Here is a 19,231-nt window from a genome sequence, read left to right as displayed (position 1 = left end):
ACACACAGATGAGTCACAGGATCTAATTTGCAAAGTAGAGGAGTGACTAAAGGAGTAACCTGGACATCATTTGCATAGGAAGTGTTGCATGTAAGGAAGTTCCATCCCAATAACTAGTGAGAAGTAGCGGATGCATAATAATCCCCCACGAGAAAAAGGATGCATAAGATTCCCCCCACGAGAAAAAGGGAGGCTACCAAGGTGAATGAAAAGAAAGGGGAAGCTTCCGAGGTCTTGTTTGACACTTTCTGGGGGGCAATGCCTGCCAGAAACCGGGCCAGCAGCAGGTCACGGAGCATCTCTTTTGCAAAATTGCACATCACCCACCCTGGTGTGCTGCACATCACCCACCCTGGTGTGCAGCACATCACCCACCCTGGTGTGCTGCACATCACCCACCCTGGTGTGCTGCACATCACCTACCCTGGTGTGCTGCACATCACCCACCCTGGTGTGCAGCACATCACCCACCCTGGTGTGCTGCACATCACCCACCCTGGTGTGCTGCACATCACCCACCCTGGNAACCTTGGGCTTGTTGTGTCTGAGGAACTTGCGTTGTTTTTTCCAAATGAAAACCAACCTTGGGCTTGTTGTGTCTGAGGAACTTGCGTTGTTTTTTCCAAAGGAAAACCAACCTTGGGCTTGTTGTGTCTGAGGAACTTGCGTTGTTTTTTCCAAATGAAAACCAACCTTGGGCTTGTTGTGTCTGAGGAACTTGCGTTGTTTTTTCCAAAGGAAAACCAACCTTGGGCTTGTTGTGTCTGAGGAACTTGCGTTGTTTTTTCCAAATGAAAACCAACCTTGGGCTTGTTGTGTCTGAGGAACTTGCGTTGTTTTTTCCAAAGGAAAACCAACCTTGGGCTTGTTGTGTCTGAGGAACTTGCGTTGTTTTTTCCAAATGAAAACCAACCTTGGGCTTGTTGTGTCTGAGGAACTTGCGTTGTTTTTTCCAAAGGAAAACCAACCTTGGGCTTGTTGTGTCTGAGGAACTTGCGTTGTTTTTTCCAAATGAAAACCAACCTTGGGCTTGTTGTGTCTGAGGAACTTGCGTTGTTTTTTCCAAAGGAAAACCAACCTTGGGCTTGTTGTGTCTGAGGAACTTGCGTTGTTTTTTCCAAATGAAAACCAACCTTGGGCTTGTTGTGTCTGAGGAACTTGCGTTGTTTTTTCCAAAGGAAAACCAACCTTGGGCTTGTTGTGTCTGAGGAACTTGCGTTGTTTTTTCCAAAGGAAAACCAACCTTGGGCTTGTTGTGTCTGAGGAACTTGCATTGTTTTTTCCAAACGACTCCACCAGAGAGAAGCATGACCTCTACACCAACATGAATGCTGTATCTTCTCGCTGTAGACGCAATCTGCCTTGCCAACTCCCTGCTTGCAGAAATTTTTCACATATTTTACATGCTAAGCATTCAATTCTTTGATGATACCATAGGTATATTAATGACAAGCCAGATGAAAATACTGATGAAAGTATTTACAAACAACACTAATAAATAAAGAAACTTTAGTCACTTAATGAAGAAATTAGTTTATTGCCATAAGAATTTTGCACTTGCAAATGCATACGGAAATCATGCATACAGAAATAGTCATTTTAATGACGAATATTCTATATGAAACATCTCACAGAATGTACTACATATATTGTAGAATTTGTTTAATACTTTTCTGAATTAGCACTAACAAACCAACAATAAATGAAAAAATCAACAGGGAATTAATTTTTACGAAAAAGCTTCAAAATGAAATCTAAAACTGACCGGGTTGGAGCCAGTACAACGGCAACTGGAGAATTATGAGAGAAACATGGGCTGATGGAGGGCAGAACTTCCTGTTGATGTGCCGTGTGGAGCAGCATGGGCAAGACATATGCCAGAGTTTTACCTGATCCCGTCTATTATAAAATTGCAGAAATGGAAATGGAAGAGTTAGTTTCCAATCTAACTGGATGCTGCAATATTTTTTTGTAAATTACTGGCAAAATATTTTTGATGTTGCATTCAATCAGTGTACATATAAAATATTTTGGTTTCTCCAAAAAAGATCTACATTACACCGATCACATCTCTGCCACTCAGGGCCAGGCTCAGTCCCATACTCTGGATGGCAGTTGGCTGTGCGTACTGCTGCTGCAGCAACGTCATGATGGCATCAGGAAGCTCTATGTCTGAAAACTTTTGGACAGGAGGAGGCACATCAATTTTATTTACTCTGATGCCATTTTTGATCATGTACTGTGAAATAGCCTCAGAAGATCTTTGGAGTAGTTGAGGTGTCGGTGAGAAATAATTTTTCTTTATTGGAATTTGCTCGTGGGTATTACTTGTGATGGATAATTTCTTGGGTCTAACTTTTATATAATTATCATAAAATAGTGTTTCATCTCTTTGAATATTTTGATTTATTGGGTTTACAACTTGACTATCAGTGCTTCTATTCTCGGTGGGATCCTCTGGTGCATTAATACTATTGAGCCGGGTACATCCAGAATTAAAGTATCTCAAGTGTTTGAGGAGATGAATTTGAGGCATTTTCCGCCCTGCAGCGGTGGGGAGAGAACTGACTCGAAGCCTGGGGCTGCCTACTGCATGATGATGGTGACCGGGTGCAGTGCAATCTACAGGACCATGCAGACCTAGAAGTCTGAAACATGAAATCATTTTTATCAATTATTGAAGTCACTAAAATCTTTGTAAACTAAATCTTTCAGATTATTCTAGAAATGATTCTATGACAGGGAAATTCAAATAAAAATGTTTGGGGGAGTTATCAATTGACCATTACAACAATCATTTTTATTACAACAATACAAAGTTCTTCAATGAATTACTCCAAATATTTGAATTTCTAAAGCAGGTACCGGTAGTTGCATATCATAGAAGTTAAAAAATGGCAATGAAGGTTAACATGCCATATTACAAATTTAAATGCCATTATCCATTTGAAAATATTAATATTTATCAATTGATACCATAGCCTTCCAGCTTCCATCATGAACTTCTTCTATAGTTTCACTGAATAGTTGAGAATTTTGTCAGAAATTACAGAAAATAATATGAATATTTGCAATATTTGTTCAATCTATAGTCATCAGTTGAAAATTTAAATCTCTTGAGATGACCTTATGGTGTCAAAAATCTTGACATAATAAAATATAAAATATGATTTAATCAGCATCATGATAATCAAAAATATATTACAATACACATGAAATTGACAATCAAGACAGGAAGTTTACAAAAAAAGGCTACATCTAAACAAGCTATGACCTGTTCCTTCCAGGCATTACAGATTCAATAATGTAGAAATCTAATTTTAAAGTAATTCCCACAAATTACCAGAAAAGTACATACCTGACATGTTGTGATAACTGGCACAATGTGCACGGTGATATCCTGAAGAAGATGGAACTATTGGTAGAGAACCTAGGCAGCATGCTTCTAAGACACCACACTTTGAATGGTATTATTACTAATTAAAACAATTCAAACATCTGAAAAATTACCTATTTCAGAAAATGTCAGACTGTTGCTAGGAAATAATCAGCTAAATTATTTTGCTTCAAAATTTCAATGACAACAAAATATTTGAAGGCTTGATTAATAAAATATAAAATTTCTAACCCTTTTTCCTCCCAAATTAATAAATTAAAATAAATAAAATTATTTTTTATTGAGAGCTGTGACATTGTTTCTTGCTAGCTATAGTTTTTCATATCCCAGGATACTATCCTAAACTGGTTTTATGATTTCTTTTGGTGAGTTTATTGAGTTATATTGTGGTTTCCCTTGTTAGCTTTTTATGGTAAATTCAATCAAAAAGCTACAGTCACAACTCACAAGAACAAGAGAGCACTGGCCTATGCAGCATTGCTTGCTATGTGCAAAGAAGTTGATCATACAGCAAACAAAGACATTGTAACGAAGAAAATGAACTCTTTATTGAAAAGAATGTGCCAAAATGAAGTTGTCTTGTCAATGCTGTCTAGTGTCTGGTGCTGTTAGTGATGCTGTCTATCAACCTTCATTGTGGTATTTTTTAAACCATTTTCGGGACCACCTCGTACGTTTGCATCGCTTCAACCAATTATGGTGGCACAAACTGTGATCACTTGATTCACTTCAGCGAGCGCCGAGCAGCACTGCCTCCTCCATTGTTGTGAACACACCAAAAAGTAAAAACTGAAGAAAAGATTGATCGTGTGGACGCTCTTCAATCTTCCTTCAAAATAGCTCAAACCTGGCATGACATGCAACTTATCATCAGTCTTGCTGCTCTTGCATGATGCAAGACTGACAATAAGTTTGAGCATGTGGACTGGGCTTTACAGTTTACTCCAAAGTCCGACCTAACGGTCGACGCTTAGCCTTCAACATAACATAGGCCTACTCTGGCCTAGTGATTTTGGCACTACAGAGTAGGCCTGTGGCCGGTGGCCTGATCACTGATGAAGCTTGTCGCCGATTATTGAACTTTTTGTAACTATTGAACTTTTCGTAAACATTTACCCCGCACCTTGTAGTTGTAAAAGATAGATTCTACAATCATCATGATACATGAATCATGTGGTGCGCTGGTGCCTTACTGAGTTACCGTGCCTACTATACCTCCTAAAGTCTAAACCAATACCAAATCAAATGCCAAATGGTATATCTCTCATGAAAATTTTTTGCATGCTCCAGTCTCCGGAGTCCAGACACATCAAAAGTTTTGGGAGCGCAGCCGTGGGTAACAAAATTGACTCGTAAACAGGCCCTGGGCATAATGCCAAGCAACAGCATGCAATATCTACACATAGCCTCAGACCAATTTTTTTTTTATAATTTGATTTGAAGGCTTCGGGTATGCAGGTAGCACACCTCCCAGCCTGAGCACAACTGGGGGTTTTGGACAGGGCTCCCAGCGCTGGGTTTTTCCACCCAGATCTGGGTTTTTTGGCCATCACCTGAGTGTCTGGGTGTATTTTTCTTTTAAATGGCAAAATCTGTTTTTTTTTTTTTTTTAAGTTAGTTGATTTTAGCCAATAATACAATTGAAATATTCTCAATGCCTTAAATTTGATTATGCAGTCAATACACAATGAATGGAGCAACGCATTAAGCGTCAGACTGTATATTTTCCCCAGCTGACAGACGGTACTGGTATTGTACGCGTTCATTACCGGTATTGAACGCGTTCATTACCAGTCGAAGCAACGGTTCCCAACTTCTCGTCGCGCACTGCACAGTACCGCGCTCGCTATTGACAAGTGACAAGTTATAGTTGTGTCGTGCGTTAAGTTTTACTGTTGCTCATGTACCTATCGGTGCTGTTAAATTAACATACCTATAGTGAACAGTGAAGGCCCCGAAAATGGCAAGTCCCCCTAGAAAAGTAGCTAAAAAATGGTACAAACAGTCTTTTAAAGAAGAGTGGTTACATGAAAAAGACTTTAAGGAGTGGCTGCAAGAAGATTCGAAAGAAAAAGGTGTTTCCTATTGCGCATGTTGTAAAACTCAAATAAAAAATGCTAATAGATCCATGTTGATGGCACATTGTAAGACCTCGACTGTCTCTTATACACATCTAGATGTGTATAAGAGACAGGATATATATATTTATGTGAATTAATTTATGAAATCTATTTGACTCACCATGGATAAATTTATTCTGAGAAATACTAACACAGTTACTTATGCATAGGTTTTCAAGTATTTCCAGTTTCTAGACTAATAATATATTGCAATAACGGCTTTTACAGCTTGTCCAGCTTAGCTACCCACCTTGTTCACAGACGAACAGCGGAGTAGAGACAAACCAAGTTTCATCAACTGCAGCTGCAATAATGGTCCTGAATACTTTGCTATTAACCTTGGATAGAGCGAATTTAAGGTAAAATAATAGTCTATACAAAAAGCGGCGACTATATCGGGCAATTANGGCTTCTGTTGCTCACTCCCAGAACTGTCTCTTATACACATCTAGATGTGTATAAGAGACAGGTCTTGGAGTGGAAACACAGTCTTCAGAATGTGAAATGACTCTAATCTTCAAGATCATTTATAAATTAATAAAAGCAACATTCTTCCTTAAACAGACACTGGTATGCACAGAGAAACTTTCGCTAATAATAATTATGACCTCAGTTACACGTATTCCACATAGGAAATCTCAGGTCCCAAGCTTCTTCGGAAGGTCCCCTTTCCTGTTTCTTGCACGTTGGTTGACCATTGGCATGCCCACTCTTTAACGGTGAGTGACTTCAAGGTGCAGATCCACTCCTCGAAGCACAGTTGAGATCTTGCTGTGCGGTCGTTAGAATGTGCAAGGTTTGATCCTCCTTTTCATTTATAGTCAGTCACCTGGCAGAGCACTGTATCTATGGAAAGCATTCCACCTTGGGTGGAAAGCATTTTTATAAGTGAACCTCCATTTCTAGAATTCCACCCTGCCTACTATACCTAAATTCTAAACCAATACCAAATTGATGTGACCAAGGTTCAAGGTATAAAGGGCCAAGTGAGGTGACACCGTAGTGGGCAGAGCTTTATTACACACTGAGAACACACTGTACAATGGGTTACCACAATGACTTATCTTGTTGCCATACAGGCAAGCTAAACGCTAAATGGTGATTACCACACAAATCAAATGCCAAATGGTATATCTCTCATGAAAATTTTTTGCATGCTCCAGTGTCCAGTCTCTGGAGTCCAGACAGTAGCAGACACATCAAAAGTTTTGGGAGCGGCCCGAGCGCAGCCGTGGCACCCGTGGGTAACAAAATTGACTCGTAAACAGGCCCTGGGCCCCTGGGAGGCTGGGCATAATGCCAAGCAACAGCGTCAGCATGCAATATCTACACAAAGCCTCAGACCAATGAGCTGTGGCCAATGGGCAATGGCCATGGGTAACTCCGGCCATAGTGGCAAACCAGTGCTTTTTTAGAATCAGTTCATTTTTAATTTCCTCATTTACTCAAGATTTTAACTGATTTCTTATGTATGATAATTCTGTATCCAAGTTCCAAGATACTTTACTGGTCTACTTCTAGGACTCAAAAATTAACTTGAGGAAGAGTCTAAAAAACTCTCTGCTTTGCCACTATGACTCCGGCTAACAGTAAATCCGCTTTGCACAACACAGCGAAATTTCTAATATAATTACCACTAGAACCTAGAAGAATGATTCAAAATTGTATGGCATTGCAATCAATGTCACAGCCACTGAGCCACTGCTCCACAGCACAACTGGCCGGAGCGCAACTGCCACGACACTCCGCGACAGGCGGCGCAGGTTAGGTTAGGTTTCGTTAGGAGTACTAGACTACTAGGAGTAGCTAGCTGTTGCGGTAGGGCCAGTTGTGCCCCGGCCTGTGACTGAACGGCGCTGTTGTGGTGGGCGCTTTGTGTCAAAAGCCGTGAAGATGCCCGGCTGCGTTACGCTCTGGAAGGTATATTAATCGCACTGTGGACTTGGGCTATGCTGACCTCTAGCTATCCACCCAAAAGTTTTTTAGTTACGTCTCGGACAAATTTACGGCCGGACTTGCGGCCGGTCTCGCGGCCGGTGTCCAAATTCAGCGAGCATGAAATATCTCCCAAAATAATCAACTAATTCGATTAAACTCTGTACACGTAATAATTAAGACCTAACGGTGATGTTTGGCTCGTGACAATTTTTTTTATTTCACCTTCGTTTTCGAGTTGTACAGATATACGGAGAAACGACCGGCCTTTCTCAGGCCGATATCCAAACTATCATTGACCAAGAGCCGTATACGTAGAGCCGTATAACTCGCAAACCAAGGCAAAATCGAAAATTTATCACGAGCTAAACATCACGGTTGAGAGATTTCAATATTCAAACTTTCGTTTAAATCTGTACAGTAGTTTAGAAGAAATGTCATGCTCACTGCAAATTTCGGCACGTATCGTCTTATAAATCCTTATGAAAGTGAAATTGAAAAAAAAATTCACAAGCTGAACATCTCCGTTCCGGCCGTAAATTCGTCCGACTATCAACCTTCAGTGTTTTACAGCGATGTGTTTTACAGTGTTTAATATCTCTAAATTTTAGAACCGACGAAGAAGCAGGTCTCCTATAGGTCTTCGATAACCAATTATAAACACAATAAGACTCGTACAATTGAATTAGAATTCCGAACTTTGTAATGAGATATTGTTTCAAGACGACGATTGTCTAGATATTGCAAGGAAATATTGTAATTAAGGAATGAAGCAAATCGTCTATATATTTAATCGATCCGCATATTTGATTTATCTGGGCTGCAATGTCGTTGACATAATTTGTTTGGTCAGACAATATGGAATATTTATATTATTTCTTGATTATTTTTACCATTTTAAGCTGTCCGGTAATTTTGATGTCATTTTAACGGTTTCAGCGTTTAGTAGGCCGTAGGCCTGTCGCAGATTCTTAACATCGCAGAACATTCACAGCATTTTGCGGTCTCGAACTTGCAACGCACTGCTACAATTCTGCTGTGCTTAACCGCCCGGCCTCCTCGCCGATTCTGACCAGAAACTGGCGCACAGACCTGGGATCGAACCCGCACCTCTCTGCGCCAATCCTGGTACTCTGATCTGTAACCACTGGGTCACCCTGCCATTAAGGAGATGCTAAACACAGAAGTTCTATAAATGTTTATGTAAAATGTTCCAATGTTCTACTTGGAAGTAAAAAAATTCTGTTATTTATGATTAACTACTTATTAGGTTCGTTTCAAAGAAAATTTCTTGCCGGAATTTATTTTTTTCTGAATGTCGTGCGCATTCATTTCTTTCAATTTCAATTATTTTTATTGTCTAAATTAAATCAGAGATCTCCAACACCAGCTCTCATACTAGCTCTCAGAGAACGTACTGTCCATTTCTAGAGAGCTTGCTGTCCAGCTTCTTTGTTGATTTCTAGACGTCAGTGCTGATTTATGAGCTTACTTGTTGATTTCTAGACTTCAGCGACGATTTAAAAGCTTTATTGTTGATTAAAATATTTTGTATTTGAGTTGCCAGTTTCATTGTTGATTTACAGACGTTGGCTCTGATTTAGATGCTTCATTGATGATATAAAGGCGTCATCTCTGATTTACAAGCTTTATTGTTGATTTATTGGCTGACTTCCTCGTTTATCTACAGCCATCATATCGATTTACAGATTTTAATGTAGATTGAAAGGCTTTATAGTGTACAGACTTCAATATTGATTTACAGGCTTCAGTGTTAAATCCCGTGTATATTTTTTAAATGACTTTAAATGTTTCAAACGCTTCTAATAATGCGGGTTTGGAAGCCGATGACTGAACGCGTATTGAATATTTGAACGCGTATGAAGTTTCGAGAATTCACATGGCCAACATGGCACTGCATCACCAAGGAAAGGAAGCTGTTTTCCAACATCAACCCAAACTTGAAAGATCAATTACGAGCAGAAGCCACCAAACAGCGAGGCTCATCGACCTCAAAAGTACTAAATCCAGCTCTACGATTGGCAGCAAAACAACTCAGAGATAACGAACAAATCGTGATACGAAAAGCCGATAAAAGCAACGTTTTTGTGATTTTGGATAAAACTGAGTATATTTCAAAAATAAGCCAAATTGTATCCGATGAGTCAAAATTCCAGCGTGTCGCACGAGATCCTTCGGAACTACTTCAGAGAAGAGCAAATAAATTAATCAATACAGCCAACTCAGTTGCAGGCCCTAAAAAACTTACCCCGATCGTTGGGAGTTATTCTCCTGGTTACCTTTACGGAAATGTCAAAAATCACAAAGAGAATAACCCACTCAGACCTATCATCGCACAAGTTACGTCCCCAATCTATAGGACAGCCCAGGAATTGGATGCTCTTATAAAACCTTACATTCCGAAGAAATTCTCACTTAGATCTAGAGATGACTTCCTGGAGATTCTTCGTGATCAGCGCCCTTCCGGTCATTTGGCTTCACTTGACGTCACAAGCCTGTTCACCAACGTCCCCACTGAAGAAACCTTGGAAATAATTGCTAAACATGTCTATTCAAACGAAATTATACCGGCTCCATCAATCCCGAAAAAGATTTTAATAGATCTCCTCCGACTTTGTACTTCAGAATCTCCTTTTCGAACACCTGATAACAAAATCTATCAACAAATCAACGGTGTATCTATGGGCAGTCCTTTAGGCCCCACTTTCGCCGAATTCTACATGTGTGAGCTTGAAAATCGAGTGTTATTGGATAATCAGATCAAGCCTGCCCTCTACTGTAGATACGTCGATGATATCTTTGTCGTTGTCCGCGTTGGTCATCAATCGCACGTGTGTAAACAAGTAAATCCTGCCATCTAATTGTCACTGAGGGACGTAGCTCAGCTCTATTAGTGGCAGAGTGGCTCTAGTCACTGGGGCAATTGCATTCTGTGTCACTGAGTGACATGGCTCAGCTCTAATAGTGGCAGAGTGGCTTTAGCCACTGGAACAATCGCATCCCGTGTCACTGAGTGACATGGCTCAGCTCTATTAGTGTCAGAGTGGCTCTAGCCACTGGAACAATCGCATCCTGAGTCACTGAGTGACGTGGTTCAGCTCTTTTAGTGGCAGGGTCATTCTAGCCACTGGAACAACGCATCCCGTGTCACTGAGTGACATGGCTCAGCTCTTTTAGTGGCAGTGTCGTTCTAGCCACTGGAAGAAATACAACATATTTGTTGCATGCTGCAGTACTGCAGGTAGACTAAGCCTTCTCAACCTCAGGTCTGACATTAATTCTACGACAGCTTAGATACTACGACCAGGTGCTTATACATTTTATTAAGCTCACAATTAAGTTACGTGTGCTCCTATAATAAGATGTGTAAAAAAACAGTAGTTTGATTGGGATCTTGAAAATTAACGCATGAGTAGTTTTACCAGCGGGAAAAAATATACCCTTAGTTTATTGAATTTTGGCGAGTAATTCATATGAGATTTATTTTTTCTCAAAAATTTTCTCTAAAAAGATAATTTTTTTTCAAGTGGGAATGCCGTATTATTACAATGTTAACCAATATCAAGGAGCCTTCTTTTTGAATAGTAAAATTCAACTAATAAAATTCTTTTGAATTTCATGAATACCAATTTTGAAATTTCAAGAAATTCTAAATACTTAATAACAGTTTCATATTCCCGCAGAATGTGAGACGGCGGTTGGTCGGCCATTTCAGGACATAAATTAATCCTGCCAATTGATTCTTGATAACGATTCCATGCCGCGGAAAATATAACAAGTATGATTGCCCTGAAACATAAAAGTATATTATCTTAAAATAATATTTTCGACTAAACCCAGAATAAAAAGTACATTAAAAACAAGAGCTGAAAATGGTAGCCGAAAACATCTTAACGTCGGCAAATTGGGATTTGTTTTTGAACTAGTCATTTTAATTTTGTAACTGAGGTTGAAATATTCATTAAACACAATGGCCATATACGTACACATAAATTGATTACATTTCCTGAAGAATATATAGCAACTTATAAACGGGATATATCCCTGCTAATTATTATATGCAAACTTGAAGGTTTCAACATGTAAAAATCAAACTGGCTTGCAAAAGAATTTTTTCGTAGATTTTATGAGTGCATTTAACGTAGTACTCATGTACGTGATATGTATAGTTGCATTCCCCTCAATAAACGAAATAAATATAATGAGAACTAAAATACTCTGCATAAGTCTGTTAAATATTGTACATACGAGTATAACTAGATAAACTTAAGACACCTGGGATCTTCATGTCACATTCGGCCTTTTTATCTTTTGGCACAATCTTGTATTCGCACGTATAATTATTGAGTGGCTGCATGCATATTTCGGTGAATCTTATAATATTTAGTCTCAAAAACTGGTCTCTTTATGCTAATAAAATATTTGCTGCATTCAAACATCACTCCACGAACATCAGCATTCTAAACAATTGTGAACAAATTTCCATTAACGGATCACACTATAGTATTTTATTTTGCATTCAATAAATAACAACCCGCATCAGTGCAGAAGTTTTAGTTTATTTCGGTCAATAGTTTCAGAGAAGCGAGTTGGGGGGAGAGTTCTTCGAGACACTTAATTCAGTATAATAAGGTTGATAAAAAGGGAAAAGATTGATAAATGAGAAAAAAGATTGATATATTAAAAAAATTAATAGAATAAGAGAAAAGATTGGTAAATAAGAAAATAGGCTGATAAAATAAGAGGATAGGTTGATAAAATGAGAGAAAAGGTTAATAAATCATGAGAAAAGGTTCATAAAATAGGAGAAAAGGTTGATAAAATAAGAGAAAAGGTTATGAAAAAGAGAAAAAGTTTATAAAATAAGAGAATAGGTTGATAAAACGAGAGAAAAGGTTCATAAATTAAGAGAAAAGGTTCATAAAATAAGAGAAAAGGTTGATAAAATAAGAGAAAAGGTTGATAAAAATAAGAGAAAAGGTTATAAAAAAGTGTAAGATGACAATGTTGATACCATTTGTCCCTTGATATTTCCTGATTGATGTCTTCCTTGTTAAAAGATAATCTCCTTCAATGCGATATGTTCATGAGCATTTCCTTGTATTAGCCTTTCCTGTTTATCAAATCACGCCCTTGGTGACGTCAATTAGCGTAGCTATATGAGCTCTGCCCAAACCAGGAAACTCAGTCTTGGGTGCTGTCCCTCTATATCCTCGGATCCAGCTACAACCGAACCACCCTCAGGTCATACTTAATTACAATTCATATAAGGGTTGCATAGAAAAGCAACCTGTTACAGTGGTGCTACCGACCAGTTAACAACACCGTACAAAAGAGAAAAAGTTGATAAAATAAGAGAAAAGGTTGATAAATATGAAAATAGTTTGATAAAATAAGAGAGGAAATTATTCAAATAAGAGAAGAGGTTGATAAAGTAAAAGTGACCCAGTGTTTTAAGTTCAGAGTACTAAGATTGGCGCAGAGAGGTGCGGGTTCGATCCCAGCTCTGTGCGCCAGTTCCGCACAGCTTCATCTAGTCTGTTCTTGGTCGGATTTATGCTCGGAGCTAAGCCTAGTAGGAGCGTTAAGGGGAGCGTCTGGGTCAAAATCGAAAATTTTGACTTTTTCGGTTTTTATACTCATCTTAAAGCTTACATTCTGACGCATATAACGGTACCAAAACCTTACGATGATTTGTGCGTTCACGACAAATTGCGAAAAGGTTAGGGGTGCATGGTGGAGTTCTTTAACTTTTAAGATAGGCCGAAATTACCGGTAGCACACTTAAATAGCTAATCTGAACACGCTGTGCTTCAGTTATCCGCCTGCAGTCATATGGGATGGTTCTCGTGCCGTCGTTTGCACCATCCTTGACAGAAATTGAGCTCCAATGTCGTCTAGTCTTGCAACCTTGCACCCTTGAATGTCTTTTTCGAGGCGCGCGCAACTTTGTCGGGACCTACTGAAAAGTTAACTTATTTTCACGGCAAACCTATCTCCTCCTAGAGTTTTGAAGCTACATCAATGAGACATATAAATCATTCGATTTGGAAAGAAGAAATCTACAAAATGATATATGCGTTTTGCTGACTTCGTTATATTTTGGATTATATTCTGCGAAAATGGGGGATGGCAGGGGGTAAAATCGAAAATTTTCCGATAAATTTACAAAAATGCACCTACACCCACAAAAATGAGAATTTCAAAAAACGTATACAGCATTTTATTTATATGGTCTTTACGCATCGACTGATATGTGTCTCGATGTCGTAGCTTGGAAATCCTAGGAGGTGATAGGATTTCTAAAGTACCCTGGCCCTTTTTGGCCGTTTTCTAAGCATTTCACATTTTCTTTCATTTTTTTTCGAAAAATTTACACGAAAAAAAGTCTTAGAATTCCGTTTTACTGAAGTGTACCGAATTTCGAATCGATCCGTCCGTAAATAACCGAGATAAAATTTGCCCCAGACGCTCCCCTTAATGATGCGTGTTAGGTGTTAGTTTCACGTGTCAGTGACTCGAAATGAGAAGAAATGTTGTCGCATGGAAGCATTGCACCGCAGTTTTAGCACATTTTCTCATTTATGGAAAAAAAGGTTCAGCTCTATAAGTGGTTCAGCTCTCTAATATGTCGGTCTGTCTGTCCGTCCGTCTGTCCGTCTGTCCGTGACTTCACGTTTTCGTCGACGAGGACATGCGCTCTCTGTCACTCACTGCAGTGAGTACTGAGTTATATTTTTTTAGTTTATAGCCGTGGCCCCTGGTGGCTGATGAAGTCGGCAACTGAGACATCGTCAAATTACGTTGAAGAACGTAATCTTTCGTCATAAGAATTTCCCTTTAAGCCTGAAATAAATCCTGTTCTTGCACGTCTTTGAACACTTCAGATTAAATTTTTTTCCTGAAACTTCAGTGACCACACGGCGTTTCCATGCATACTCTAGATATGGACGCATGACAACGACAAACAACTGCTACATCGTTTCTGCATCTAGGAACTCGCATAGGAGCGTCTGATCTGTCCCAGCCGTTTATTGTCTTTATTACCTCGCGCTTCAATATGCTTAGAAAATTTAACTCCTCATCGACATAAACTCCCAAATCTCTCTCTACGTTGCCAATCATGCACTCTGTCGTTGCAATCATGTCTTATATGTAAGATTGCTGATCATTGTTCTAACCAAGTTGAAGTACTTAACGCTGTTCTGCATTGACACGCAGCTGTCACGGATCAGCCCAGTCAACTAGGCTATCAAGATTAACTCGTAATTGTACTTTTTTAGATGCATAAATTTACTGAAGTATAAACTTTAGTATCATTCATAGCAGATCGTTCATAAAAGCTACGAATAAAACAGGCTCCAGTACCCATCCTTGTACGTGGCACGCCTCTGTACACTGATGCCCAGTCTGACGAAGTTCTATAGTAACTGTGACACGCTGTGACACCTACTAGAATATCTCAGACCCACTGGATTAAATTTCTCTCTTTTCCCAAGGAATAGAGAAAACTTTACGCAACAGCCGCTGCGTTGCACTGTCGGTTGCTTTGACAAAATCGCGCTACACTGCATCCATTAGCTTTCCATCATCCAGTAGGCGAGTCCATTCACTCAAAGTTGACTATTGGTTAGTGTGGCAGGATCTACCGGCAATAAAGCCATGCTGACAGTCTGATAGGAGATGGTTAACTGTCAAGTGATCGACAATCCTATCCATCGCAACAGATTCCATTACCTTAGAAACGAAACTTGAGAGACAGACAGGGCGACAGTTACCTGGGTTACTCGTAACGCAGTATTTGAACAAAGGTGTCAATTGGCCTTCTCTTCAATCCACCGTCAAGTAAGTCGCCTCGTTCAAAGTCGTTTGAAAAATGCAGTCAAAGGCTATGACGAACTTACATACTCAGTAACACTTAAATTTACCCTTTGTGAAACATTTATTCATGAATAGATTTGACTCGACAAACGATATAGATGGAATTGAACACTAACGTGAATCAAGTAATAGTATAGTAATAATAAACTGAACCTTATAACAAGAACAACATAGGTATTACATGAGCGTCAAGACATATGAAACGGTTCGGCAGTCTTCCTGTAAAGAAATAAAACTTACATAACATTCACGAATAAACAATAAGTTATTTCGATTTTATCTCAAATTATATTGCAGTGTACCAGTGACACATAACATAAAAACGTACAGTTAGCCAAAAATAAATACGTAGTCGTAGAACCATAGCCGACTTTCATTATACTGAACTTTGCATAATTTAGCATAATGCCGAATAACGGACGCTGCTATATGTTATATACTAGACTTAAATGCGACCGTTTCCTTTCTACTTCGTGTGTCTAAATTAAGAAGAACCTGGATATTCCCAATACATATTAGGATTGGATCATACAAAGATGAAACATTGGTATGGATTTGCATTGGTGCTTGCATATCAGTAATGATCGAAGGAACGAATTAGTAGATTCAAATTTTATTCTAATTATATTCTGTGGTTGTTTTCTTTTTAGCGCATTTTCTAATTTATGGAAAAAAGGCGCTATTGTGCTCGTCATGTCCGTCCGTCCGTCTGTCAGTGACTTCACGGACAGACGAGAAAATGCGCTCTCTGTCACTCACTGCAGTGAGTACTGATCTATTTTTTTCAAAATCAGCTGAAGATGATCATTGATATGAGGAAAAAGTGATTAATCGCGTTGTTCATGCCAAGAAATTTCCTTCGTTAAAGTTTATACGAAATCATCCGTTTACATCTCGCAGCTAATGGATAACTGTGATTGAATGTCTGAAAAAATATTAAAAAAGTTAGTCGTTCGTTGCCAAGATTCAGATAGAATCATATGTTTCAAGCAATAAACGGTAAACACCTGCTAATTAACATGTAAATGCCTATTTTTTCCAATACATTTTGAACAATGAACGATTTGAAAGTAAATAAGTAAAATGCTTATTTATAGTCCTATTTAAAATACATTTTTAAAATATATTTTAAATTACTATAATTTCACTGCAAAATATTCAGTTCCTCAGGCTGAAACAACTTAATCCAGGACAACTTCCAACTAATGTACAGAATCTCTTAGCGCCGGTTGCGCCGTATATGTTTTAATGATCAGTCAATAATAATAATGACAACGGAGCTACTGTGGTAAGGAAAATAAGCGCGGGTATTTATTAGATTATTATAATTTAGCTGCCGGCGAAGATGAATAATTTCTGCAATTTCATTCGGAAAACATTCATTTGGGTATAAAAACAGTTATAAGAAAATATAACGAAAGAGTGAGTTGAGAGGAATGAAACTTCACATTAATTACTTGCACATAAATATTAGAAAACGCAATTAGTGTGGCATAGTTTTGTCTTTGGTCCAAAAGTTGAACAGAATCTTTGTCGCTTGAGCGTGGGGCTCAGTTTGAACATGAGGTGGTAAGTGCAAGCCTGGAATGAGGCGATAGCATTATCATTCTATCATTGTGTTTAACTTTATCCAGAGTTATTATTTTGTTAACATTTTTATATTGTTATTACATCATTATAACAATTTTCTATACAATATTATATTATTCATAACCCTCGCCCATGACTCAGAACTCTATTGAAGTGGCAGAACTACTCTGTTGTAGTGGTAGAAATACTTTGTTGTAGTGGCAGAAATACTCTGTTGTAGTAGCAGAACTACTCTGTTGTAGTGGCAGAACTACTCTGTATTAGAGGTAGAAATACTCTGTTGTAGTGGTAGAACTACTCTGTTGTAATGGCAGTACTACTCTTTTGTAGTGGTAGAACTACTCTGTTATAGTGGCAGAACTACTTTGTTGTAGTGGCAGAACTACTCTGTTGTAGTGGCAAAATTAGAAAAGGCATCACAGAGCAGGCGTCACAGAGCAGGCGTCACAGAGCAGGCGTCACAGAGCAGACGTCACAGAGCAGGCGTCACAGGCAGGCGTCACAGAGCAGGCATCACAGAGCAGGCGTCACAGAGCAGCCGTCACAGACCAGCCGTCACAGAGCAGGCATCACAGAGCAGGCGTCACAGAGCAGCCGTCACAGACCAGCCGTCACAGAGCAGGCGTCACAGAGCCGGCGTCACAGAGCAGCCGTCACAGAGCAGCCGTCACAGACCAGGCGTCACAGAGCAGCCGTCACAGACCAGGCGTCACAGAGCAGCCGTCACAGACCAGGCGTCACAGAGCAGGCGTCACAGAACAGGCGTCACAGAGCAGACGTCACAGAGAAGCTCGAGGCATGCAAAAGAATAATAATAAAAAAAATAATAATACTAATAATAATAAGTCACAATAATTTTAGCAGACACGCCAAATTGGTTAGATTTTTTATCCACTCACATCAGGCGTAACTGAAGAAAGTAATTGAACGGATACTGCTGCAACTTATACGGATACTGCTGCAACTTATACGGATACTGCTGCAACTTAAATAACTGAAGATTGTATTTATCACGACCAGCCGGCTTAAATATCAAAGTTAAGAGCTTATTACACACTAGGCTCTGGTCTAATCTTTCATGTATGGCTCATTGCTCCGCTTCTCAGGTAAATGAATTACTTGTTGCATCGACCGTGGACTTTTGTTAGATTTCCGTAACCCTCATCACAAAAGGTCGACTTTTCAATTTCATTTCTCCTTACTTCTCCTATGAACGAAGCTTTCAAAAGTGGACCAATATATAGAATCAGTATGGAAATCCAATGGTAGGGGAAAAGTATAATAAAAATCACAATCTTTGCACTAAAATTGTGAGGAAAATGGACCGGAGTCATGGTACAAAGCAATTTTATTAGAACAAAGAGCTCAGAAGAATCCCAGACTCCTTCCCAGGCACCTTCCTCTTTAGCGCCACTTTACACGTCTGCATGTAGAAAATTGACATTGAATTTGATTAATTTAGATATCACAAAGAAAATTATAAATTAGAATTCCAATTGTTTGAATAGTGAAATGATCAGACTGTATGAAGTATTTTATTTACTGGAACGTGCTCAGAAGATCGGAATCAAGTTCCATACTGAATTGAGAAAAAAAAAGCACTCCCGGGGTAGTACCGTGATCTCACCTTCGCAGGCTATCAGTGCGACGATCTTAGGTCTCTAAAAATCTCGGCTCCCCCAAAGCCGACCGCCAAGAACATTCAAGCAAGCGAAGTCGCGTACTGCTCGTCAGGCTGCACCTCGTCTCCGTAGGCGTACAGTTAGCTCAGAACAAGGGCAGAGCAGATACATAAGCAAGCGACTAAAGTGCACTGGGCCCAGGATCAAAACTGCTGTGCTGCGAAAACTAGCTGAAGGCTAATTGCGAGATGCAAGTGGGTGTGTCTGCATAGTATGGGGTCTGAAGATCTACTGCCCGGTCATGCGACTGAGCTGAATACAAGGCGTGACTAGCAGATACTATGAAAAGCCGGAGTCACGGTTCGGGAGTGAACTTTGGAATTCCAATTTTTACATTAAGTTTTAAGTTGAAGCTTCTTAAATTGCACAGCAATTTTGTACAATCTTGATCACAATCATATCTCAAGAAATCTCCACCTAAATTCAAAGTCAAATCTGTTGGAAATATTTATTCATAACGTATTACTATAAACAATAACTATACTCGACATACCAATACACAGGGCACAAGCAGCACTACACGCACTGTAGCCTGCTAAGTAATTGAAGGCTACATCATAATGTTATCTGGGCAATTAGAGGTTATCGTTTTAATTAAACAAAGT

At 39.2% G+C, this 19,231-nt stretch overlaps 1 protein-coding gene across 1 annotated transcript; it reads right to left on the bottom strand.

Annotated features, from left to right (window-relative positions):
* Positions 1-2,050: 2,050 nt before the first annotated feature.
* On the bottom strand, positions 2,051-3,566 carry LOC108675189. Its single transcript, XM_047884115.1, has 3 exons — positions 3,359-3,566; positions 2,570-2,648; positions 2,051-2,179 (listed from the first exon to the last, which is right to left on the bottom strand). Exons 1-3 carry the CDS (start codon positions 3,439-3,441, stop codon positions 2,051-2,053), a joined length of 291 nt encoding a protein of 96 aa, XP_047740071.1. The 5' UTR covers positions 3,442-3,566.
* Positions 3,567-19,231: the final 15,665 nt, after the last annotated feature.

The sequence above is a fragment of the Hyalella azteca genome, unplaced genomic scaffold (assembly GCF_000764305.2).
Source record: "Hyalella azteca isolate HAZT.00-mixed unplaced genomic scaffold, Hazt_2.0.2 contig14642, whole genome shotgun sequence".
Lineage (NCBI taxonomy): Eukaryota > Metazoa > Arthropoda > Malacostraca > Amphipoda > Hyalellidae > Hyalella > Hyalella azteca.
Note: the sequence above shows the minus strand (reverse complement) of the source record. Positions and strands in the feature narration are given on the sequence as shown.